Raw genomic sequence first — 26735 nt, 5'->3', positions numbered from 1 at the left:
TGCTGCACAGCAATGTGAAAGGAAAACTCTGGAAACTGGCAGTTGACTCCCATCACGTTCTGGGATTCAGTAGCTTTAAAGCTCAAACAAGACAGTTTTAGGGGAGGGGACTCCTGACCTGACTGTAATTGCTAGCTTGCAGTCCTGAATTACTGTACGATCAGACCTAATCTTGTCATTCACATTATTCCTGAGGAAGGGAAATTGAGCATTATTGGAATGAGACAGGCTAGAAGACCAATTATCAACTGAAGACCTTAGTTCTGATTCATTTAATACTTCAGCCTACTCTAGTAAGACTTGTTCAGTAATTACTGTACTTGACTCTTGGGCTGGTTTGTTTCTGACTTAAAATAGCCCCATGCTTCCCCCACTAGTGCAGACCGAAGGCACCAAGTGCAAGGGGTGCCTGGCTAAAACCTYGTTCCGTCCCTCCTGCTGATAGTTTGTAGAGCTACCACAGCTCTTCCCAAATATGATCCTACACAGTTACAAGGAGGACTGGTATCTTAATGCAGCAAGTCTTAAAGCCACCATTATTTCCTATGTATTTTTCATAATATAACTTTGAAAATTTAACTAGAAGTACCTTGGAGTACTGTCTTGCTGAAGAAAATGATGTACCTCAGAAGGGGCAGTTACTGTCTGCTGCTTGGTTCCTTCCTTGTCCCTGCCTTTTTCGCCCCCTAGAAAACCTGGGGAAGTGTCTATTATTAGAATGCCAGCTGGTTTAAAGGGTGCTCATGGAAGCTTCCTGATCACATGCACACTTTTGTAACATTCCAGTAACACTGAAGGAAGGTGAGACTCTTCATTAATAGGCTAACGAGTAAGGCTGTGTGATGCTGTTCTGGGCTCCAGGCTCACAGTGCACAGCACACACCACAAGGGCTGGGATACCAGCAGAAGCTTTAGGCTTATAAAAAGACTTAGTAGTGAAGAGCTTTCTCATGTTCAGAATAAGGCCTCTTCTCCAATTTCTTAAAGGTTCTTTATTTGAATTTATTAACAACAAGGCTTGTTCTGCAATCACTGATGGAAAGCTAGAGTGATTGGGGGAGGGTTTACATTTTTAGTCTGTTTTATCAGCAGCTTTACAACACAGTTGTGAGCCACTTATGGTAAGAATCCATTCTAATACTCCCACTCAGAAATGTTAATGTCCTTCCTTTCCTCTGCTGAATTTCAGTCAAATTCCTGTTGTTATTACTCCCTATATGCTTCTGCCACACCAGTAATACAGAAATGATGGCAACTCAGTCAAAAACAGTTCACTTCTTGCAAGGGCTAGCATGAATCTGAGGTAGCATGAATCTGCATGCCAGAAAAGTTTTGAAGCCTCAGAAGTGAGGTACTGATAGCTTGATAGCCTTTCGTTAAGAAGGAAATGGCTCATGTATTGCATGGACTCAAATTCTGAAAGTTTTTTCTCCTTTTCCATCTCCCCTGTACCCTTTAGTATAGTTGGTAGTATCCTGCCTCTCTTAAACCTGTTTTGCTTTATTAATAACTAAATCTACAGAATACTGTAAGACAACAAATTATAAGAAGATTGAGTAGGTAAACTATCCTCTCTTTAACCAGCTTGCACTGCAATAACATGCTAAGCTTGTATGCATGGTAGTTAATGCCTTGGTGTTTTACTTCTGCAGCAAAATGAGGACCCTAGCTGTTCTATCATGTAATGAAGACAAGGTGATGATCATCTAAATGCATCTCAGCCCACATGACATYTTGGACTACATGTGTCCTGGTATCCTCTGCAATATCTGAAACTTGGAATTCACATCTCCCATCTGACATGTGTAAGAAGTGTTGTCCATAATGTGAAACTTCCTACCATCTGACACTGGACCCTGTCTTGGATTCAACCATTTAAAGAGCAGTGAAGTACAACTCCTTGCAAAATTTTTTGCYCTAAATTAGAACATAGGGATCTAGTTTCCATGACCTGTTGAAACACAGGAGAGCATACAGTTTACAATACTTAATGTTAGATGTGTGTCCCAAAATGATGATAAATACTTAAGACTGAGCATGAGGCTGCCCAGCTTTCTGAATAATCTGACATTGGGTTTCTCAGAAGGCAATTTCTGTTTCAAGCCTGAGTAGGAAACTACATGGYCCAGATTACACCTTAGCTTGCACCTTCAGCAAGTCTGAACTTGGCTGGGGAAAAGCATTATCCTGAAGGGTGYGAGTGTCTGAAATGTTTCCTGCTCGGATCCTGATATTGAAATATGAAACTGGTCTAGATCACTTGTTAGAGAACTTTCTAGTGTTTAAAATTTTAAAATTAAAAGCAACTTGTAAAATGTTTTTTACTTGCTTTTTATTAAATGTACTGTTTGTGTTCTAGCAGCTGGAAATCTAGAGACTTCAGTATTTGATATTTCTAGATATAGTACAGCACAGCTTTTACTTCCAATTTGTTGGAACCTTAACTTGGACAGCTGTATCCTATAAATGTGTGTTGGGGGGGAGTATCTCATTCCAGCAGCTAAGGTACTATAACTAACAATATTAGCACTCTGTTTGAATGGTGCCAACAAGCCAGCCTCTTAAGGGGATAGAAGAAACATGCTGAAACAAAGAGCAGAGCTAGAAAGCATCAACTGTAATAAAAGATGCATCAAAAATACCTGCTCTTAAAGTTCCTGTGTACTAAATACCTGACATAAATAAGGGGAAGTGCAGTCTGCAGTATTGCTTGGTGTACATCTAACCAGACAGATGGGGAATACTGTCTCTTGGCCAGTAGGTAACTTACTGTAACTTTAATGGCTTTGCTGGCCACACAGAGGCATATCTAACCCTTGGAAACAGGCAGTCATCCTTCACAGTCATTATTCTACCACCATTATCCCCCCCCACCCCCCAAGAAAGGCCTACCTGGTTGTTGTATGGTGAAGAAATAGCCACTTCTCTTTAAGAATGTGAGACCTCTTCAAATACTGGAATTGTTTCTGACCTTCTCTGCCTCGCCAAAGTCTTCACTGTTATAAAACAACTGAATTTAAGATCTGTTCTGTGTTAGAATGCAGTTCTTAATGTGAGACTTTCCTTACACTGGCTTGAATTCACTTWAATTAAGCTATTTAATAATTGAAGTTTTAAGAGATGGCAACCAAATGCTGACTGAACACTTGCGTTTTAGCAGATCTGAATTCTTGTTGTACCTTATGGCCTAAATTTAAATAGATGCTGCTATAACCTTGCTACATTTATCTTGATCTGTTAAACTTTTTTTTACTATTAAAGATATTTTTTGTGTATATAACCAGTCTTGGACTTTAATATTTGCAAGTTTAAAAACAATCAAAATTACTTATTGGTAATAATTCCTGTTACTTATTGGTATTAGCAAAGTGGCTCAGAAGACTTTGAAGCAATACAACTGGCACATCCGGGAAAGACTTCCTGCAGATTGAAGAAACCTTCAGCAATAGACCAAGCTGCCCTGTTTACATAGCTAATAAAGCTGAATTGTAATGAACAGGATGTAGGAGGAGTCCTTCATATTTTAGATCAGATTTCTCTTTGGAACATAAGGGAAGGATGATGTGCAGTGACAAACTAGTGAATGAGGTTTGAACTACTGCAATGGTTTTAATATGAAATAGCTGCTGCAGAATGTTATTTGGCAACCCCACCAACAGCCTAGGAAATGACATCTACTTCTTGTAGAAGTTTATGAAACTTCTTAGCACCCAACCTTAAAAACAAATTAAAGAACTTTTCTGATGCTTGCAATGGGTYTTACTGTGCATGTTGTTCTCTGAGCAGCAAATCAAAGGATGGTTGGCTTCCTCTGAACTCTATGTTATCCCATTCAATAACAGTATAGCTATCTATCTTCTGACTTTTTACCTCTAGCTCACTTCTTTTCCATAGCTGTTTCTGTTAGATGAGACATGTATTGCAGCTGATCAAAACCTCTTTACTAAATGGCCAGCTGTCTAGTGCCAAGTGTAAGGAGAATTTAAGTAGTTTTTGTGTATGTATGTGGTGTGTGTGTATATAAAATAATGTATTTATATACATAAAGTCTCTCCTCTAGGGAATTCTGGCCAAGTAGATGAGATCTCAGTGTCTGTTTTCTTGCCTGCTATGGGAATGTAAGATGGACCTCTCTGATAAAGATGAAAAAAAGTTCAAAAGGAAAAACCAAATGTCTTAGCACCCACCAGGGAAGTGGCAGAACACTGTTTCAAAGGTCTGAGATGAAACAAAATGCTAGTGCTGTTTAAACAGGCAGCTTTTTTTACTGTCTGTCTTGTCAAAGATGCAGCAAGCATTGGTTAATGATAGTCTGCCTCTCTTTCACTGCTTATATTCCTAGTAATCCATTGCACAGAGTACATGATAATCCTAACAAATTCATTAATATATCACTGCAGTGTACCAAACTGGAAGCCATTTAATTTGTGTTGCTATTTATTTCATGCGATTTAATATGTGACTGTGCTTTTTCTGTACCTAGATTTCTTCTTACCCTACTCTTAACTGAAAGGGATAGTCAATGAAAGGCAGTTCTACAAAGAATTTTGTTGCCAGCTTCAGAAACCCAAGCCATTACTTATGGTGACTGTTTTCTTTCCTCTTCCCTAGATACTGCTTATTTACTTAAGCAACAATTAGGTGCCCAGCTGTGGTTCACAACAGATTTACTTATTGCCTGGTGGTACATTTTTTTCCCACCCCCAGAAGATAYGCATGCTTAAGCATATAGTCATGCTGCTGCCCCTACCCAAAAGCTAATGAGTTCAGAATCTCTTAAGCTGAGTAGTTTAGCAGTTACATAACAGACTGTGAATCCCAAATGCTTAAACCTTTTGAAAATTGCCATGCACCCTTTGTATTCAGAACATCACAGCTAGTTTCATTCAAAAACTTGGTCAGGACAAGTTGCCTTCTATACTGCTGCTCTAATAATTACTAGGTACTCACCTCTAAGGCTGGAAAAGGTCTTATAAATTTCTTTCTTTGCATGAGCAGATCCAAATTCAGAGCTCCTGTTGTCCTAATTACCAGGCTGTAGGCAAAGCTGCAAAGAACAACCGTCTGCTTCTCCTGTGACCACTGTGCAAGCAGGAGACAGCCTAGCACTCTGGCCCAGAGATAAAGTAAATTGGGAAACCTGAGTTTTGACAGCCAGTTAGGGGCTATTTATGCTTCCTCCATGCAAAAGTAACTGCACCTTCCCTAGGGAAGGCTGCCTGTCTTGGGCTACAGAACCCAGTAAAGCTTGATGCTTGAAGCTAGATTCAAGCCAGTTTGCCCACGAAGTGCTCAGTTCCTTTCTCACTATCTTCTGTCTTATCCAGAGAATAATTGACAAAAGAGCACATGTTCCTCTGGGGCTGCTGAATTTTTTAGTTGTTACTATGTCCATTTTTACTGAGCAAAGCAGGAGAAAGCTAACAAAAACAAATGAATTTTATCTTCATTTTGATAGTACTTAAGAAGCCTGAGTCTCTGTCTGTCTTTGAGGCACTTTCTTGCATGTCTTTCTTTAGCTATGGCATTTGCATCTTTCTTTCCACCTATTCTCTTCTCCTCTTCCTTCTTCTTCTCCATCCCTTTCAAAAAAAAAAGAAAAGTGTATTGACTTTTCATTTGTTTGCAGCAATCAATCACCAGTGATACTCACCCATTTATCTAATAGAAACTCTGCAGAGCTAGGACCAGCTTGCGCTTTTAGTTCAAATGTTTTTTTCCGCTCTTATCCTTCTGCTATAAGAAAATGTTAACAGACATTATGAACACTATGCAATCAGTGGGGAGAAAGCAAGATTATTAAAATTCCAATGGTTTGAGGGGTCATAAAACTAATAGTTTGGCTTTATTCCTCCATTTTTAATGTAGCATTGTTTTCTTTGCTGAAAACTGATCTATCTAGCAGAAAAAGTGACCTCCAGCTCAAAAACAACTGCCAGAACTATAGGAACAGAAGCAGCAACCACTGTTCTTTTCCCACAGAAATATTTATTAAGTTTGGTCAGTAAATTATAGGAATTTTCAATTCTGAGAACTTGTACTTAGTACAACAACATCATAATATTGACAACMACCACTTTGCCTTTTGTCAACGTACAATTTGAAACATGGATTAACTTGTTCACAATAAATTACAGTGTGATAAATGAGAAAAGCTCAAGGACATCAGTAACTTAGGAACTGGTTACAGTTAGCTTCACTTACATTATTTTTAAAAATGGTTTTCAATAGTAAAATCATTGCAGCCAAAGATTAAAAAAAAAAATCCACATACAATAATAGCAAGGAAATGCATTTTTGGAGCAACAGTGAGCTACCAGTAAACACTTCATACAGTGATCTTCAAGGCACAAAGCAAAAAAACTGGGTATGGGTTTTTTTGCAGGTTGATGGAGACAGGGAAGGTAAAATTTTTTGGAATACAAAATAAATACATTTTAAAAAGACGCATACAAAAGTCAGTAAGTCAGTCAAATAGCAAGGCTTTCACAGAATGCCACACGGATAGAACACTTGTGAATCCATTTCAGTCATGAAATCATGTTCACAGCTTTAATGACACAATCACTGAGGCAAGGGTACCATCACTTCAACATAATTAATGGGGAAGAAGCCAGACTCTCCGTTTAACATCCCTTCATACCAATTCTCATCAATCTGATTGGTCAAAGTAATGATGTCCCCTTCCTTAAACCCAAGCTCGCCTTCATTTTCTGGCTCAAAGTCATACAGAGCTTGGCAGCAAGGCTGGTCCATATGCATTGAAGAACCTGCCCCAGTGACAGAAAAGAAAATATTAAAAGAGCTTCAAAGCACCACACCAGCCAATAAGCATCAAAACGATGGGTCAAAACGGTAGCCCTGCTGTCACGAAGGTACCCTCGTCTCTTTTCCTGACAATTTTTGCATTGCTTTCACTCATTAACATCCGGTCCTTCTATGTATAAATATAACATTTGGGGTAATTAATTAAAAGTGTAATTCTGTTTCTCCCTTAAATGCAGATGCTACTAGATTTTGATTCCTAGTTGCATTCCCTTTGGAAAGGATAAGCAAAGCACAGTTGGAGCAATCACGGTTGTCAGGCTCACCCTGCGGTCGCTTTGGAGCAGGGGGCAGAGGAAGCTGAAGGGGAGGAGGTGGTGAAATTGCAGAATCGACCAGCAAGATGACGAGCACTCATTTCAAAAATTGCCCTGCAGCACACTGACTGCACRAACACCTACCAGAGAGCAGGGGCTCAGACTCAGCCCTATGAGCATGTGCTGCCAGCCGGCAGGCAGCGCCTGGACGGGGCTTCCCAGCAAACTGGAGCGCGAGGTTGCCCCAGCCTCGCCTGAGCGACCACAGTCACCTCCAGGTCACCTCTCCCCAGGTTCATGCGTCCAGAGCCTGGGCTGCACGCGCCTTCCTCCGAGCTAAAGCAAAGGCAATGCTAGGAACGACAGTGCCTGGGCTGTACGCGCCTTCCTCCGAGCTAAAGCAAAGGCAATGCTAGGAACGACAGTGCCTGGGCTGTACGCGCCTTCCTCCGAGCTAAAGNGTGCCTGGGCTGTACGCGCCTTCCTCCGAGCTAAAGCAAAGGCGATGCTAGGAACGACGGTGCCTGTCAAACTGTCTTACAGAGGAAAACGAACAGCAGCCCCTCTGCTGCAGTATCTGGCTTTTGTTGCGACTTACCCTGTTTGCTCAAGGTCTACTATAGAGATCTTCATTCCAAGCTGCTGTTTGTAAATATTAATGGTACCATATGCACACAGTCACAAGGACATATATTTATAGGAAAAATAGATTATATACATGAAAATTAAGTACAAAGATCTCCATTAGCAAAAGAAGTTAACATTGTAAATGCAGTCCTTTTTTTTTTTTTTTTTTTTTAAAGATATTCTCATGAATCGGTGGTTAATTGGCCTGGATTTATACTATGGATACCTACATACTATCATATTCATTCATTCTATTTATGAATAGTAAATTATTCTTAAAAAAAAAAGTAATCTAATGTTCAAACTGTAAAGCTCAGTTCTGTGGGCAAGGACTAGCCAGAAGTTCAACTGAAGTTCAGCCATGACATGTTTTAAAAAAATATATCCAAGCATATCCAAGTAAAAGTCAAGTAATTTGAATATATTCATAAAGGAAGTAGAGGAGAAAAGATTTCATGCTGCTCCCATGTAAACAGTAGTAAAATGCATATAGCAAGACAAAGAACTCTTGAACAATGCAGTACTTAACATTAAAGCAGTTAATAAACCTCTTTAATACTAAATTATTCTGGTTGCCTTATTTGCAACATTGCAACAATTCTCAAATATTCTAATCTTGGCTATCTCTCCAAGCTATCGCACATGCTAGTCATGCAGTCAGCTTAAAGACTAATTTATCTCTGAGAAAATCTGCACACCACTGCTAATACAATACAGGAGTATTGTGAAAGATGTGAAAGATGCATGTCACACTGCTTTTAACATGCTAATCACGGTAATGTGCAAGAAAGTAAACTATTAAAAAGGCCCCTGCCTGGGGATGGCAGGAGGTAATGACAGAACACTACGAGAACAGACTGAACGGTGGCACAGGTGAGAGCTTGGCTCTGGACATGTTCTTGCTGAAACAGTCCAAGCAGGGAAAAGCAGCTGAGCCACAGTTTTCTGGCAAAAATCAATAGACTATCTTCAGAAATAGCTGCTTTATTTTCAGAGTCTTTGCCAGGGTGGACATGGTACCAGCTCCCTGGAAGAGTCAACAGCAGAAGGCAGTGCTCTGAATAATTGACAGAGCTCCTCGCTCCCACCAGCTGCCCTGGCGGGGCTAATTTATTACTGCAAACCAGTTAGTTTCTGACAGCAAGGTACCTGATAAGAGGTGGATCACGTTTGGTTCATTTTAAGCTCCAAAGAACTGAAAAGAAATGTCTGGCAGCCTGGATAGATCTTAAAATAACGGTCACAGCCAGCACAAGCAGTCTCACTGCAGGCTGTAGGGTCAAAGTCTTCATTAGAGCCCGGCAGCACCGCTACTGTACGATCCAAGGAGACGAAGCCTCCCCCTCGCACGTAACAGGGCAGCACCGGTGGATGGGCTGCACCACGCGCTGGTTAACATCACAGCGTTGGCCACAGGACTCCAGCCTCCTCCTCTCCATTAAGTACTTGCACATCTTCCACTGTTGCAGAGATTTAAGCAGCTAAAGAAATGGCACCCTTTTTCTCTGCAGACAGGGGTTATGTTAATCTATGACACGGTGCCCACCTCCTTAATTGCAGCAATTCGGGAGCTGAACTGTCACACTGTCAGTGATGACTTGTCTCTAGACCACTCACACTCRGACAGCACAAACTGAAAAAACACCCCAAAACCAGGTTAAGCAAGAGGCTGGCTGTGATCCTGGAGCACAACAGGACTGAAAGCAGAGGCCATTCAATGCAAGCTTTTTCAAAAGGAACCATCTGTACCTGCATCTCCTCTGTCTTCTGCACCATGATGTGCACATGCAGTAGCAAAATTAGACTTTCATAATCACAAACCAGAGGCTTGCTAACATGACTAGTCTAGGCCTCTCTCACAGCTCACGTCTGTATACACTTAGATGCTCATGTTAAATTCCAACACGCGGCAACCAGACCCAACTATCATTTCCTAGTCAAACCCCAACAAACAAAACGAATGAAAAGCATGACGTGACACAGCCTTTAAAGAGATCTAAATGAGCCAGATGATGCTCCCAGATTCAGCTGATTAATGAGACTGGCAATGAATTAGAACAAAAACACAGATTTGTTATCTGTGTTTAATCAAAGGAGCTAAATAATTCAGGCCATTAAAATGATGTTTCTGTGAATCTAGCCCTGCAAATGTGTGCAAGTCATTAGTAGTAAATAATCCCCATGTGTTAGGAACTGTATAAAGCAAAATACCATTTCTGCTCCAAGGAGCTGATGCTTTACTTAGAAAGCTACAGCAAAATGCAGGAAAAGCCATTTCAACACTCTAAGAACTGGACTGCTGTAGCTGTGCTGAATGCATCACGGCTCACTTTGAACTGTYCTGTTGATTTCTGTGGCTTCACTGAAGCCTAAGATACTACCTACTTTGAGTGACACTATCAGGGAAATTAAAGGCGTAAATTTTGATAGGACCAATGTGCAAACTAGRGAAATTAAGCATCAAAGTGCTTGTTTGGGTAGGATGAAAAGGTTAGTTTTCTGAATGAAAAAAAAGAGGGTGATCATGGTGCTATCCCTCTATCAGATGGGGACCTTAAAACATTTCACAGAATCACAGAATGGTTGAGGTTGGAAGGGACCTCTGGAGATCATCTAGTCCAACCCCCTGCTCAAGAAGGGTCACCTAGAGCACATTGTACAGGATCGTGTCCAGACAGCTTTTGAATATCTCCAGAGAAGGAGACTTAGCAACTTTTTGCTTAGAGCCACCTGGTTCATATTTCTAAATCACAGATCATAAATCAAAACTGTTCCATGATTCTGATTTTAAACAGGAACAGAAAGGTTCCCCCATTTACAAGCAGGGCATATTCACCCCACTGTAACTCCACAGAAATCCATATGGATAACCTTCCARTATGGAACAGGAAAAGGAAGAAGAGAATGAGCAAGGATTTAGCTGATGATTGTCCCCTCTGGAGTGGTAAGAGCACCCACTGCACTAGCTTCTTCAGGAGAAAAAAAAAAAAAAATCTATGTATAGAAGGGCTAAATACAACATATATCTTTTTGATGTTATTAACAACACTAAGCATAGCAAGAGCTGTCAAATATTTCCACATCCTCCTCTTCATCTCTCTCATGGTTGGGTTGCCTTCTCCTCCGTTCTGATGGCACTGACTGAGCCAAACAATAAGCGAAAACCTACTGTTTACTGATAGGGAAGCAGCTGATGCAATAATCTGTGACTAGAAACAATGAATGGAAGTGGCTCGCTCCTTTCCCACCTCAATGAGCAGTGGCTGTTTATTTTTTAGTTCATTCATTCAATTTTAGTTCATGAGAACTGCTGCAAGTCCCCTTTAGTGCAGACTGTTTAATATCCACATCYTGTGAGCAGAATGCAGCTGAAAGAGATGCTGGAAGGAGCACCAAGCTCCAGACTAAGCTTCGTTCTCTTGCCTTTAGCGCTCTCATTTCTCTCCCAACTATCTTTAAAACGGAACAAAATGGGAGGGAAGAGGAAACTACAGACAGTGGGGGAGGGAGTGAGGAAAAAAAACAAGGGAAAAAAAAACAGAAAAAGCATCAGAAGAAGCTCCTAGATCTCATGCCAAGTGGCGAAGGGAATCTTTGGCTCTTTGCCTTCCCTCTATTTTCCTTACAAATACTGATTATGAAAAAAGTGTCTTTTTCATGCTCTTTTCTTTGCTGACTGTTGTCTTTTGTGTTTTGTTATCGGTCTTCTCTCATCACACACTGTAGGCTTGAAGGAGATGGAAAAAATTATTTTATTTGTGAGACGATGAAAAACTATTTCAGTGAGTAGTAACCTTACTCATTATTACCATTCACACAACTTTCAAGGGCTTTCAACTGCTGAGGGTTTTTTGTGGAGTCAGGGCCTATCCCCAACAAGRGATTCTGCCCCAAGCCAGCGGATACCAGAGTACTTGAGCTCAAAAATGCAGACGCTTTGTTGCATACTCTACGGATCTAAAGGGACATTAATGAGCATTAAAGGGCATAAAAGTCTATGTTGTTCCCTGCATTTTTCCTTATAAATATTTTACCAAAGCAAATAAAATTAGTAAAGGTGGGAGTCATCTCTCTGAATTTTACACATCCAAAAATTAAGATCCTGAGCTAATCATTTACGGTCTCATAGACCGTGGAGTGAAATTAGCATCTGGAGATACCCCAGAAGGTGATCTGTCCCACCCACCTTAGGCACGTCTCTTTGGAAGAAATAAACTGCTTTCTGCAAGCACCCTTCCCTCTCTTCCCTCCACCCTCGGTGGCTATACAGAGAAGCTAAGAGGTCAAGCTGAGCTCTGCACCTAAATTTCAGATGGCAAAAGACAGAGGAGAGGAATCCTGCTCTGAGAGTCCATTTCCAAAGTCAAGAAACAAACTGGACACAAATACTTGGATACTGATCCCTCACAGGTCCATCATTCCCCTGGTACAAGCAACAATCCAGCAAAGCATCTATCAACACATTAATTTTGCAGCCACAGGCTTACCTGATGGTTTTATTGAAGAACTATAAGCAATCCCATTGTGCTGCTGATTATCACCAATTTCCAGGGTTGTAGTTATTACAGGCTTTGGCTTAAATTCACGTTTAGGCCGACTAGATGCTACATTTATTCTGCAACACAGAGAAGAGCAGCAAGAGATTTACTTGAAGGAACACACAGTAATGGCGTTTCTTACTCAGGTGCAGTGCTTTGGCATTTGAAAGGTGGGGAAAAGCTTTCTGTTGTTTTGGGGAGGTTGTAATTTATTCACAAAAAGCTGCTCAATTCCAATGCAACATTTAAATTTCAGCAAGTCCCTGTCTCACTTAATGCTGTGGTCCTGTTGACAGAGGGATAAAGCTTAACAGCCTGACTTTAAGAAGCGCTGAACATCCACAGCTGCCACTGAGGTTCAGCAGAAGTTCCAGGAATGAGCTCTCTGGAAAGCTCTGCTGCAAACGACACATGCAGAAACCCAGCCAGGACAGAGGCCCAAGGACTGCGTCTCACACGCTGCGTCTTTGTGACATTTGGTCAGCGCAACTGTCTTGAGAACTCAGTGGCTCTCCCTGCACCAGCATGGGGCCCTGCTGAGACCTGCCAGCGTCACTGCTCGGTGCAGCACTGACTGGCATGGTTGCTCCCGCGTGGTGCTCCCAGCCGCCACGTCAGCCCTGTCCTCAAGGCAACGGATATCAGGACTATGCTATGGCGACACTCAGGTCATTTAGGTCTCCCGTTTTCTGTTGGCTCTGATGAGTAACGTATAATAAATTAATGATAGAAGCTTTTTTTTTTTTTCCTCCTGTTAGCATGACACAAAGTGTCTGGGCCTTTCACAAGTGCATTACGCCACAGTTGTGCTCCTAGCCAGCTGGCAATCTCCTTACACTGCTGCAGAATACCTCCTAATCGCAATGAAAATAGGCCAACTGCTCAGCAAAGCTTCCAAAATACAGCTCAGAAAGTGCAAATTTATTTAAACCTGCAAACAAATGGAGGCTGTCCTGACTAACCTCTGCAGATGGGAACAAGGGATCTGCACTCACTCAAAGCTTTCTGGGCAGGTACTGCTGGACACTTCAGGCTCACAGTGCAACCAGAGGTTGCCAGGTGGCAACAGTTTAAAGCAGTGAAGTCCAGTAAGGCACAGAGTGCTGCAAACGTGCGTTTGTGAGATGGTACTACAAAATCTGTTGCTTTAATATCTTTTCCCATCCATGAACCTCAGCTGCAAAAGAGGTTCAAAATGTTCTGATGGGTTCAGTCTTACCGGTTTTGCAGCTTGCTCTGCAGATCCTCCAAAATTTCTGTGGATTGTTTATGGTAATCTAGCGCCGCTTCTACAAACACGGCCAACTGGCTAACTTGCTCTACCTGAAATATAGAGAGGAAAATAGTTTTAAGAAGCCTGCATCACATTTAGCTGAAGGATAAAGATCATTCAAAACAGACCTGGTATCGCAAAAGACCTTGATGCTTTGTGGGGGCTATTGAAAATGAGCATATGTGATTCTACCACAGAAATTGCCAGTTGGAACCTGAACAAAACTGAGGTGTAATTTCTAGTTCACTAACTCAGGGCTGGGTCCTTGAGTCACTTCCTTTCACAATGTGCAAATCTCTTTTACTTTCAACTTCCAAGCCAGCTGCCTGTCAACCCTCAAGCCTGAAACAGTTAGAAGACATGACCCCTTAGCAGGTGGAAGTGGGGCTTTTCTGATCAGCAAGGCCRGGAGAAATGAAGCCATGACAGGTCTTGTAACTCAGATCCATCAATGTTTACTAGTGATGTTTACAAACTGCAGTTCTGAAATGCTCCAGACTTACCTCACTAGATGGCAGCATTTATAAACGGATAAATGAAATATGATTTATCTACTTGGATTTATAAAGTAATAGCCAATCATTCAAGAATATGAATGCTGGGGAAAGGGTGAATGTGAGGGTGAAAGAAAAAGCAAAATATTTGTATTCATTAAGTAACAAATAATCCCATTCCCCTAATGCAAACTGAAAAGTTCTAGCTGTAATACAGCTAGAACAGTAACAGATATTTATTTGTCCTCTTCCTTTCAGATGACATTAAGAGGACAGACCCCAAGCAGTCCGGCATGTTCCCATTCCACCACTTCAGACACTGAACTGCAAGAAGGTATCCGAAGATATCTTCTGCAAATGTTTTATGGATCTTTGGCAATTTTATGCTATACTTCGTCTGCTTTTACTCACTCGGAAAGATTATTAGAAATTCTGCTGGGAGTCCAAGAGAGCCAAACATTGTCATATATAAACGAAATGCACAGAACCAAATCAACAGCTGATACAACTCCATCAAAGTCAAAAGAGAGTAATGGAAACCAGCTGAGGATAATGCACAAAATGCCTGGATTTTGGACGGGGTGGTCAGAGAAGATGGATAGACAAAGACTGTCCAGACAAGATGACTAAGAGCCAGGAGGGAYAGGGAAGTGGGGATTAGGAGAAGAGAGGAGGAGACTGGGAGGGAGCCAGACAAACATGAGGGACTGAAAGCCACTTAGCAAGAGGAACCTGGGACCAGCTGAGTGGGAAAGGCAGGAAGATGGGTCTGATAAGGAGTGCATGCATAAGTGTCTGCATGGAAGGTTTGGAAATCTCTGCACAAAAAGCCTGAGAAAGAGATGTGGATCAGGACTGAGTCTGGGTGAGGCACCTGGCAAAGGTGGCCGGGAGCCAGGGCACTAAGAGCAGAGACTGCAGGGCAAGAAGACCAAGGAAGGGAGAAATCTGGGGAACTGAGAAGGAGAGAAAGGAAGAGATTGCAATTAGGATCTCTGCAAACCCAGAATATTTTCTTTTGCCTTTCATCTTCCAGACAAACAAACCTTGGACACACACCTGTCAGGAAGGACACGTGTCCTGCTTTCAGGCAGAACGGCCTAGATGACTGCCAAAGCCCCCTTCCAGTTCTCTTTTCCTAGATGCTCTCGTGACTACATGGGATAAATCATGTCCCTGCAATTCTTCTGTGAGTGCACAGAAGGGGGGATTAACTGAAATGACCACAGCTGCTGATCATTTAAGTCAWCATTTCATGATGGACTTGAAATCTGCATCAAAGCCCAGGTACCTCAGCACAACCCATATAAACTCTGCGCAGTAATTTTTAGAGCCAAAATTCCCCCTTCCAGATCAGCCAAAGTTTTGCCTATAAGCTGTGTTGCTGAAAATCAGATCRTGCCAGGCACAGACCCTGGCACGTGGTTTCAGCAGCACGTCTGCACCTGTGCCAGTGTTGGCCTTCTCCCTCCCACGGACTTCCCTGTGCTCTGCTCTCAGACGGTTCATCACTTGTGGACGATAAAGCCACGTGAGACCTCTGTGACCATCTTGTCCGAGCCCATGTCTCTCCATAAGACTTTGCTGAAGAGCTCTCCCATGAAGTGCCATGCATTACGTCCCTCCCTGACAAGAGGAACGAAGCACACTCTCGGCTTCCAGGCCTTGCCTCCTGTGAAGCATGGGCCAGGCTTTCTCTGACCCCGCACACATTTCCCTCTTGTGTGTACCGCAGGAAATAAAGCAGCAGGACAGACTTACATCGTTTTCTAAGAAGTTGAACATGCTTCTTTCAGCCAGTTCCTTTGACTCTTCAAATTTTTCTACTGCTAGTTTAACTTCTTCATCTGGTATCTTCCCAAGACGCTTCTTTTTATAATCATAATCCAAACGACGACCTTCTAGTTTCTTCAGATGATGCTAAATAAGATAGAACGCTTAGGAAGAGGTCAAACCGAGACAGGCCCAAACACATACATTGTGATTTCTAAGGAGATTTCAGTTACAGATGATGCAATTGCAGAGATAGGCAGAATCAGAGAAATACAAGGCTTGAAGGAATCTCAAAACTCATCCAGCCCATCTCTCTGATCTAAGGCAGCATCAGGTTCATCTAGGACTGTGTATGTGACTGAAATTTAAAACTGTATAAACTTTAAGAAAGCAGCCATCTGTTAATGCTTGGAGAATTGGCTACCTTGATTTGCTGAACTCAGGCATCCAACTCACAGACATCACTAAATGTGCAATACCTCAGACTGGGTCCTCTTTCTAATTTAGACTATCTAAATATGCCCCCCCATCATATTCTACATGTAATTCAGTTTTACCCCTTGAACTATTTGCAACATGACAGCTAAAATTTAAAGGGTCATTTTCTCCTCTCATTCCATAGCAGTAACCCCACAGATCTTATATTCCTGCTTTCTTTGTTAGGTGTCGACTTGACATTCCTCTCTGACATAACTACACAAGGGTTTTTTGTGGCCCAGCATCGTGGGACTGACAGACTTACAGAACGGACTGAAAGCGGCAGTGCAAAATGCCCATTAAAGCTAAAGTCAAATAATTACTTTTCATCAGTTCAGAAGAACTGCAACTGAAAACAGTCACGTATCATAGGAGACAGCTACAGACATCAGGACATTAATACCTTTTTGCTATGCTTTCCACATCCATTTACATGTAAGTAAATAAAACAACTTCCATTTCTGCATTTCATCAAGGTTTTAACTTGCTTATTACCCAACTCTATTGGAATCAGCAGACTCAGACAGAGACTGTGCCTGGTTTTCTTTTCAATTGTCATATTGTAAACAAAAGCACTGAAAAACCTAACTCTAAAGGTTAAGAATGTGTTCTCCAGCATCCTATATTTTTCCCCAGAATGGTATGGCACTCATGGCACTTTTCAGATCACTCAGTGGTTGCCCTGAATGGCCTTTTCAAAAGTCATATTCAGCCTGTATAATAGATAGATTTAGGGTGACAGAGACGGTAAATTATGATAAACAGTTGCAATAAAGCACAGCCCACTCACATGTTCACAACAATTAATGAAAATGTCAGTTAAAATAAATAGCAGTAAGATAAAAATATTCATTTTCTTTACTATCCTTCTGGTACAGAACATGATCATATAAGCAAATTGAATAAATTAGGCAACGGTGAGAAACAACAAGACATTGCTTTTAAGCRGATTCATCACTGCTTTGCTAGAGACTAAAGCATAAATGCAGTGAGCTAACACAGCTTGCTCTTTCAGAAGTGTTCCAGGGAACTAGAGCTTCACTGACTCTGATTTTTGATAAGAAAGGTTTTACCCTGGAAAACTTACCCCAATCTCTTTTAAATCTTTGTCTTGCAATAACTGTAGAGGATCAATGAAATTTTGTTTGACATTAATATCAAGCGAGTCTTTCACCTCTGCCATTTGCTTCATGCTTTCACCAACATCTAATAGTGCAATGCCTGTGGTAAAAAAAAACGCTACTTATAAGTCAACACATGTAAAAACAGGAAATATGTCTTACGATACAGCTCTTTCAAATACGTATCTTTTTATCTGGTATAAGGCCTTGAAATGGGAGAAAGCAGAATACAGACTATGCACTTGCTTTTCCCCTACAGACTCTAGGGCTAGAAAATGTTGTTCCAAAGTATATATTATTTTTTCTGATACCTTTCAGGAAGAAAAAACATTATTTTCTCTACTTTATTTGCATAGGTTACATAATAAGTTACCTCTTCAACTTTGAATTGGTATGTTTTTAAGTGATATTACTAAATACACAAAAAAGTGACTGACTTTTTAACCACAAAATTATGCTTTATGGCTTCCTCAAGTTCAACATGTTTTTTTCAAACCTCCTTTTGGTCAAAATTGTTGTTGCTTTTTAAAACCATCTAATCAACATAGCTGTATATTTTATTTTATGAAGCATATAAGCATAAGCACACAAACGTGGTATTTGAAACGTCCTTTCTCCTTGCCTAGTTTTATTTAATATCCTGTTGCTTTTGCAAAAACACCACTATACCCAGCTCACAGACGAGTTATGCCATCTCACTCTTCGCAAGGAGACCAAGCAAGTCCTCAGGTATCAGGCAGTGTCCTCCCCTATGCAGCAGCTGGTCAGACTCGAGTCCTACCTCCCTCCGCCTGCCTGCAGAGCTGTTCTTATTTCAAGGTGGCCATTATATGCAAAATAGCAGATATTAGCTAAGCAGCATAACGAAGCCAGCCAGTTGTGGAAGGGGGTTTATGCACGCAGTACCAGTCCAAACCACCCTCTCCCAGCCCCAGCCCCCTCCTCCCCCATCCAGGGACTCTCCATTTCTCGTGTTTCTTCTCACTGGTTCTCTCATACTCCCAGCCATATCAAAAAGCACCCCGAGTCATGTCGCGATGGGGCTGCAAACTCATGGCAGGCAAGCCTACACACCGCGCACGCTCAGCAAGGCAGGCCTCTGTCCAAATTCTGGCTGTGAAGTTCCAGGATATTTTGAGAGAAAAGGGGTAAGATTTAATTTACCAATGATTTGTAGCATGACCAAGCTGGAGTGGATTTTCATACAAATGACAAAACACTGCTCCAAAGCACAGAGGCACCAGATCACAAAAAAAACCCAAGAAGTTACTGTATTCTTTTTTCCAAGGGAATTTTTCTTCCCCCTTAATCTACTTCTCAAATGTAAGAGTAGCAGGGGGTTTTTTTGAAAGGTAAAAAAACACAGTGAATCTAAGGATCACCTTAAATTATTTAAGTTTGGCAACTTAGAAACTAAAATGGGTATCTTAATAATATGAATTGTCAGACAGTATTAATAATAGCATTATCAAATCCACCTGCAACAGATGCTTACGTCAAGCATCACATATTAGTTATTATATCAACCACCCCCTAATTACTGTACTTGAAGTTTCCCTTTTACCTGCAATAACTATGTACATACATTACATCACTGAGTAATTTTATTCTGCAAAGAACATTATACTGAAATATTCACAAAGGAGATTCACAAACTCACCAAACATAGAATCATCTCCAAGCTCTCTGCCATACCGTATCATGCAGTCTCCCAGGAGTCCCTCCGTCTGGGGGTAGCCTGTGGTTTTAACTTGTCCTCTGATCTTTGACATAGTGTTCAGCATTCCCAGCTTGGCTCTGTATGCTGAGAAGTACATGAAAAAAGGACAAAGTTATAACAGCAGTTTTAAAACTAATGTATTTAAATCAATAAATCATTTAACAAGTAATGTCAAAAAGCAACCGTAGGCCTGTAGAATTATAAGCCTTTTAGTGTCAGTACTTCATAATCTAAGGTTGAGAGATGACTCCATTAGACAATATGGGTCATATGATACTGTTTTCATTCCCAACTGAATGAGCATCATTTCTCCAGGCAGATTTACAGTGGGACTGCTTGTCACCTTCCGCTGCTATTTACCAAAACTCACATTCCCTTGAATATTCCTGCTTGCAAACTCTTCTGTTGGAAGTTCTGAAGAAAGCAAACACAGAACAGATACGAGTGCAACCAAAGCCAATTCCACGCTGTTACTTGTGACAACTTTGCACTTATTTTGCAACTTTGCCCTTATTTTCCTCATTTCACTAATCAAGATAGTAAGAATTTATTCTGCAGAATGGCCTGATACATACAAAAGAATTTACTGTTGTCTTGCACCTATCGTGACAGAATCAGGTAATTATTCCTGGAGTGTTTTTCCAACCTACTCCTAACTGTTATCACTCAGCAGCAATGGCCCGCACAGGGCGTTCCTGAAGAGTGTGGATGACGGTCACTGGTTGCATCTTGAGCAACCCAGCTGGGCCTTGGTAAAGCACTGACTCCTACCAGCCTTACGCAGGCAGAACCCACTAAACCCTCCTCCAGGGAGGTGCCTCTCATAAGGCATCCCCAACAGACAGCTCTCTCTGAAGTCATTGGGACACACGAAATCCTGTCAGGCAGTTCTCCTCAAAAAATGCAGGTCCTTCCAATGGCTGACCTGGACAGTGAATCAAGCTCTTAGCAGCGACCAATTGCAAACATAAATGTGCCTCCTTTCCTTTTTTCCTCAAAACAGCATTTGAAAACTGCTACTCTAGGTCTGGGACTCCCAGGTAACTGAGATCTGGTAGAGCACATAAGAAGCAAAACCTCACTCAAAGTCAACAACCGGGGTGGGCAAGTAAGAGCCCTCTTCCCCATGACTGGGCAACCATCAATATCCCGATAGCAGCACTGCATGTGTTAAACTCGATGCCTTTTTTTTTTTTTTTTTTTTAATCTCTGCTAAAAAAATGCTGGCGTTCTCTTCACTTTAGGGATCCATCTCCCACTCCAGGAAATCCAGCACAAATGGGAACACACGTGCTGTACTGTGAGTCCCAGCCATCCCAGACACGTCACACACACACCATCGACACACGCCCAGGAGGCCTGATACCCTGGACGCATCCAGCTCGCCACACACAGGTCAGGCTTGCTGCACACAAGCTTTATGGTTGTGCAGCGCACACACAGGGAAAGTTATCCAGGGCTACAAGAAGCCTCAGATTAATGACCTAATTAGTTTTTACCCACCTGGGATGAATTTCCAAGTAAGAGGATAATGTCCAGCAAAACCTGACATAAATTGTTTCTTATCTTACCTGGATTTGGCTGGAGATACTCTGTCGATTTGGACAGAAGCTCAGCTACAGCTTTATTAGTGACATCAATTTTCTGAAAAAGAAAAGTAACAGAAAGTTAGCCAAAAGCAAATCTATGACTAGAAAGCTTCTCATCTGGATAGATATTATACACTGTTCTGGCTGACTATGAAGTTTTAATTAAAATAAATCAAATATGATAGCTTAGAATAAAAAGCTATGCCACAGTTGTGCCATATACCAAAAATATATTAAATAGCAGGTAGCACTGGGAAGGGTAAAAAGTTTGTATCAAAACGTTGGGATCTCCTTACCCTTCAAACCCATTAGTCATGAATACTGCTTATGCATCCCAGACTACAATTTTCCTGCCAGCCCCACAGTTGTCACTATGACTGCTTTTCTCCACAGGTGAAAAATGCTGAAAATATCCTAGTTCACAGTCCTGGGGTCAGCGCCATTTAATGCAGTGGTTTGCACTGTCTTCCCATTTAATAGCATCTTACATGCTATAAAAATCACATTTCTGGGTTGCTTCTCTTTCCTCCCTTAGGGCCTGCGCATTATTTTTCCTCTTACAATACAGAGAAGCAAATAATTATTCTGAAGCCAAAGAAACTGAAACCTAGAAGCCTCTTTAGACTGTAAATTCAGAAAGCGTGTGTTGCAAAAAAGCAACTCACGCATGACTTTTTTCCTTAATCTGCCAACAATAAAAGCTGTGACCTAGGTCTACTATGTATATTAAAAATACATAGGAAAGACAGAGGCAATGAAATAGCACACAAAAGCTGAAAAAGCAGAATCTGGGAGTACACTTTAACTGATAAACGGCAGTGCTAGTAAGTGATTAACAAACACCTCCGTTTCCACAGCAAATCATGGTAGTTTCTGAACATCAACTTGAACTAACAAATATAATTCTGCAGTAAGAGAAAATTTGATCCCAGCAGTTTGATTTCATCGGGAAAAATGTCAGATGGGAAGGGGTGCATCTATAAYGACTCACTAAACAGTGAAGACCTCTCTCTCTACTCCAGTGCAGACAGCGGGGAAAGACAGGTCCCCCGGGGCTCTGCCCCATCGGTGGGGGAGCCCCTCCCTCCCCGGGCTATCGCAGGAACCAGCTCCCTTGGCTCAAACAGCCTTTGTGGCGTTTCCATGTAATATGAAGCACGTGAAAGATTTTTGATTCTGCAGTGGTTGAACATAGAACAAACAAGGTTGCTTTCCTTACCCTTTCCATCTCTTGAAATTCTTCATCCAGTTTTGTTCCTTCTGCCCCGCTTATTTTTTCGCTGAACAACTGTGAAAAGACAACAGAAAAAAAAATGCATCACTATTTGATTAGAGAATAATCTGAGAGTCACAGGAATTTCTTCCAAATTAGAAAATAAGCCGCAACCCTTTGAGGCAGCTATGTGAGAGAAGAGTAACCCTCCTCCTGGAAGGGAAACCCACATTTCAAGAGAGAGGAAAACACCCGACAGGAATTCACAAAAACGTCACAGGTAAGGAAGACATTTTTTTTGTGCTTAAACAGTTGGTACCTAGTGGCACCACCAGGAACGCAGGTTTCCAGCGCAGGCAGTGCGGGCACGCCAGCTTACGGGCAGGCGCCAGCTCAAGGAGGGACCTATTGGCGTTCCAGTCGGACTCGCAGGCTTTACACCTGCTCTGCCAGGGGTCCTTCTCCAGCAGCCACCCAACGGGTCCGTGGTCTCCCCACGCCACCCCATGGCGACCCCCTTGCAAATGCGAGCGCAACGGGGCATCGTCCTTCTCACGCTGAAGCTGTCAAATCCACCTCCAGTGGCAGCCCATAGGTGTCTCATTACAAATAATCCATTTAGGTGCTGGCAAAGGATAAATGCAATGAGGCAACATGATTGCTGGACAGTGAAGGCGTAATTAATAATGAATTGCTGCATCAAGTGAATAAAATAATGAAACGTCCCACATTTGGAGGGAACAGAACGGGATGTTACAATGAGCAGCACAGTGGACAGGTAGGACATTCACATACTAATGATAACGTCAGAGACAAAAACTCCAGATTCGTAGGAAGGCCGACAAAGATAGAGACTGAAAAATGCAATTCCTCATTGGATACACTGACAGGTGATACGTTCTCAATAACTGCCTTAGGGCATCCACTGTGTATCCGTGGGCACCCTTAGCTGCCTCTGGCTTGCTGATGGCTGTACGTGGTCACTCGGACCTCGCTGGATTAGCGGCCCAAAACAGGGGCTCGCTGGGTTGCTGCTGGCCTTGCCAGGACCGCAGAGGTGGAACAGGTTGCCTAGGGAGGCTGTGGAGCCCCCATCCTTGGAAATATTCAGAACTCATCCGGACAAGGCCTTAAGCAACTTGCTCTAATGGGATCTGCTTCAAGCGGGCGGTTGGGGTAGACAACCGCCGGGAGCCCGTCCGACCTGCCGGACCCCGACTCTGCGGTTACAGTGACCCGGCAATGCAGCTGCACGGGGCCACCAACAGCATCTGGAACCACAGCTGCACACAGACCTGTAAAATGACCTAAATAATGCACAACTGAATATGGAAGCAAAAGGACTGAGCAGAAAAATAAATAAATAAATAAAAATGCCCACACACTTTCCCAGTTCTATGCAAAGATTAATGATTCAGCAGTTTCTAACCCAGCCAGACCCTTTTTCACTGATAACTGCTCTGAGCTCTAGTTTCCTTCTAAAAGCAGTGAATAAGCAGAGAGATAGGGTAAAGAAAGATTCCCTAAAGTCTATAAACTGTTCTGAGCTCCTGACAGTAAAAAGTGGTATAAAATTCTAACAACTATCATCAAGTTTTACCACAACAGTTTATTTCATATTGGTATAATCAGGACCCACTTTACTATTCCCACATTAAGGAACACAACAGCTCTTGTTCTGATCATACTGAATTCAGGAATTTAGCACTACCACTCTCCCAATTAAAGTCAAAGGATACCCAATTAATTATTGAAAATGGATGCACAAAGGAGAAGACAGCTGCTGAGCTTCAGTTCTCTATTTGATGAGCATCATTTACACGCATTTTATCAAGCTGCAAAATACTCTGAACTTAAATAGAAGCATGCTCAGTGGCGGGGCTGTGTAATTAGGAGACAGTATCTATCAGTTTTTACGAGTCAGCTAATCAAAGGCATTACTACCGCCACTCGAGACATGTATGCTGTGAGAGCTTGGCACTATTTGTATGGGAAAAATCCTGACCTTCATCTCCAAATCAGGAACCCAGGTGCCAGGGAATCAGCCCCCTTTCACTAAGCAGGAGACAGAATTTGAGGTCTCTGAAAAAAACATTTCACACGATGGAGGCCACCACCACCTTTCTGCTCCATTGCCAGGGCTTAAACTAAGGCCATTCAACAGCCGTCCTTCTAGTGGGGCCAACTAGGGCTCTTCTGGACCAACATTTATGCCCTGGGAACAGCTCCACACCTGTGAAATGAGAAATATTTCTTCCTCTCAGATGTCTGTGTAACTCCCTCCATCCCATTGGACTTGTTAGAGTTAGTGAGGCTGGGGAAAAAAAAAAGTCCCTAAATAAGAATATGAAAACCTTTCCAAATCACCCATCAGGCTGTTACCTCTCCTCCAYAGTTACACGCTACAGCAAACCACCCTGTCACAGTCCCTTGTAAAACTCGCGTGCTCTTAGGATAGAGGGGACAGAAATCCTGCAGTGGGTCCACAAACATGCCTTGCTTGTAACTGCTGGCTAGATCCTGCTGATCTTTCTCATACTGAAAAATTAAATATGATGTTGTACTAGACACAATCTACAAGTCTCTGATGGGCTTACTGTGGAATTTTCTTGGAAGACAAACCTGAGAAAACACAAATAGGTTTTGAAAGAAACCCATCAAAATACCGTGATTTCTAATTAAGCTTTGTACGTCCAATTACTGTTGAAAACACAAATTGCAATTTTGTTGTACAAACTCATAAAAGACTGCAAATACTCATCTTCTAAGGAGTTTATATACCCAGAACTTCTCATGATAAATCTTTTTTTCCCATAAACATAATATTCAGATTTTGTTCTCAGACTAGTTCTCTGTTATTCTTACTTTTTTGAGATAATGGGATTTTCTTTTGATTTGTGCTGTTGCAGTGAAGCAAGAACACAGAACAGGAACTGTCTGCAGTTTAAACTAAAATCTACAGCTCACCAAAATTCTGCACTAAAAAGGCCTCAGGCTTCCATCTAGTTTTTCAATATTTTATTCAAATTATGTAAAGATTTATACTCATTCTTGCACAGGAATGATACACTTCTCCATTCTCATATGGATTGCAAAAATGAGCTTCAGAAAAATACTGTCCAACACCAATGCTTTGTACATCATAGCCACTCAATTTCAAGTGCAATACTTTTCATATTTCATTAAGGAAGGTTACTGAGCACTAGAAACTGCCAAGAATATCCCAGATCAACAGAGAGCTGATAAAACTCTCAAAACAATTACCCTATTTTTTTATATATCCACTGGGTATTTTATAATACGAGTCAATATAAGGCTTGCCAGCCCATACCTGCATGCATGTTCTGGCCTTCTTTTTCACTTGTTTTGCCTTTCTTTTGCAACAGCCCTAAAYGAGGATTCACCCATGACACTTTGTAGTTCTTCAGCTTCACTTGTTTCAACAGTAGCTGAAAAAGCCATTAATTAGCCAGCAAAACTCTCTTGTATATAACTCACCAAGAAATCATCAAATATTATTCAATGACTGAAAGAAAGATATCATATTCTATTAAAGACTTGATAGCTTTAATGGCTCTTCACCAAGTAACTGCATTTATTTTATCCTGAAGGAAATATCTGTTGAAACTTTAATGGAATGGAAAATTCCTATATTTGTCATAAACATGCACACTGTCAAACCCATGAGGCAAAACTTACATTTCAGGAAAAATGTTTTAACAAAAAAAGCCAAAGCTATGGAAACACTGTTAATTTCTCTTTCTCCCTCTAGGAATGAAATAGGCGATCAATGGGGAAAACTAAGAGATTCCTCCCAAACTTGCAGAAAGCCAGGAAATAATATAACTAGATGGCTACGTTTCCCACAGAAACATAATATTACTGGTCCAACTGCACAGATATATTAAGATATACCTTTAAATCCAGTACTCAGTACAAAATACTACATTCCAGTATGGTTAATGCATAATAGTTATGCTTTTCTTAACAAATCATTAAAACTTTCAGTTATTGCCCTGCAGTCATATAATTGTTTGTTTAGTGTTAAATTATTATACATAGAGGATTTAATGCAACTTGACAATACTAATGGCTTTCTGAAGAATCTTATTAAAGGCTATCATAAACACAGGGAATAACAACACAGCTGGCAAGACATCTTCTGGCTAAAGAAAAATTGCAGCCTTCAACCTCCTGAGGGGGGAGAGACTTTTTTTCCTCCCCCCTCCCCCAAAGGCTTATTCAGATTAAGAACCAAGATGCCAGCAGGTCTTCTAGATCAAAAGTAGTTTAACTTCAAATATGCGTAATTCCCTGTTTTGCGCTTCCAGGTTCCACCACAAGGCTACACACGCTGCTTGCTTCTCCTCCTTCCCGCTTGCCGGATTTTACAGAGGTTGCTAATGGACATGCTCAAAAAAGAAAGCCACTACTAGCTCATGTAATGCAGGCTACCAAGAACTTGAACCTACAGTACAGCTTACCTAAGTACGTATTTTACCTTAGCCCATCGTGAGTAACCTACAGGAGCAGACAGAGGCAGCGCTGCCTGCACCAGCTTTCCCGCGGTGATGGAGAGTACTTGGTGCTTCGCTGGGGCTGAGCACCCAAAGCTGACGGGCAGCTTACAGGCACCCGTGGCCGACTTCCAGAGACCTGCCGGCGGTCCAGGCGCTCAGACGGAAAAAAAGGCGCCCTGCACAGAGGAGCCACGCTCTGATCCACGTTTTCAAATACGGACCTAAACGGAGACAGAAGAAACGCAGCGCTTTGCTCCTGGAAGAGCTGCAGTGGGTGCCAAAACCAGCCCGGAGCGAACGCAGCCTCT

At 41.8% G+C, this 26735-nt stretch overlaps 1 protein-coding gene across 2 annotated transcripts in view; it reads right to left on the bottom strand.

The window, feature by feature from the left end:
- Positions 1-5968: 5968 nt before the first annotated feature.
- Positions 5969-26735, bottom strand: part of SH3GL3 (SH3 domain containing GRB2 like 3, endophilin A3) — a 52037-nt gene continuing 31270 nt past the window's right edge. For both annotated transcript variants that reach the window (XM_026060626.1, XM_026060627.1), the window contains exons 2-9: positions 21914-21982; positions 20677-20749; positions 19046-19189; positions 17352-17485; positions 15776-15934; positions 13467-13570; positions 12197-12324; positions 5969-6770 (exon numbers count right to left, since the gene is read on the bottom strand). In XM_026060626.1, the coding sequence (XP_025916411.1) occupies positions 6565-6770; positions 12197-12324; positions 13467-13570; positions 15776-15934; positions 17352-17485; positions 19046-19189; positions 20677-20749; positions 21914-21982 (1017 nt within the window). In that variant the 3' untranslated portion in view covers positions 5969-6564. The remainder of the gene's footprint in view (positions 6771-12196; positions 12325-13466; positions 13571-15775; positions 15935-17351; positions 17486-19045; positions 19190-20676; positions 20750-21913; positions 21983-26735) is intronic.

The sequence above is a fragment of the Apteryx rowi genome, unplaced genomic scaffold, assembly GCF_003343035.1.
Source record: "Apteryx rowi isolate R43461 unplaced genomic scaffold, aptRow1 scaffold_17, whole genome shotgun sequence".
Taxonomy (NCBI): Eukaryota; Metazoa; Chordata; class Aves; order Apterygiformes; family Apterygidae; genus Apteryx; species Apteryx rowi.
The sequence above is the reverse complement of the archived record's forward strand: the minus strand, read 5'-3'. Positions and strand labels throughout refer to the sequence as shown.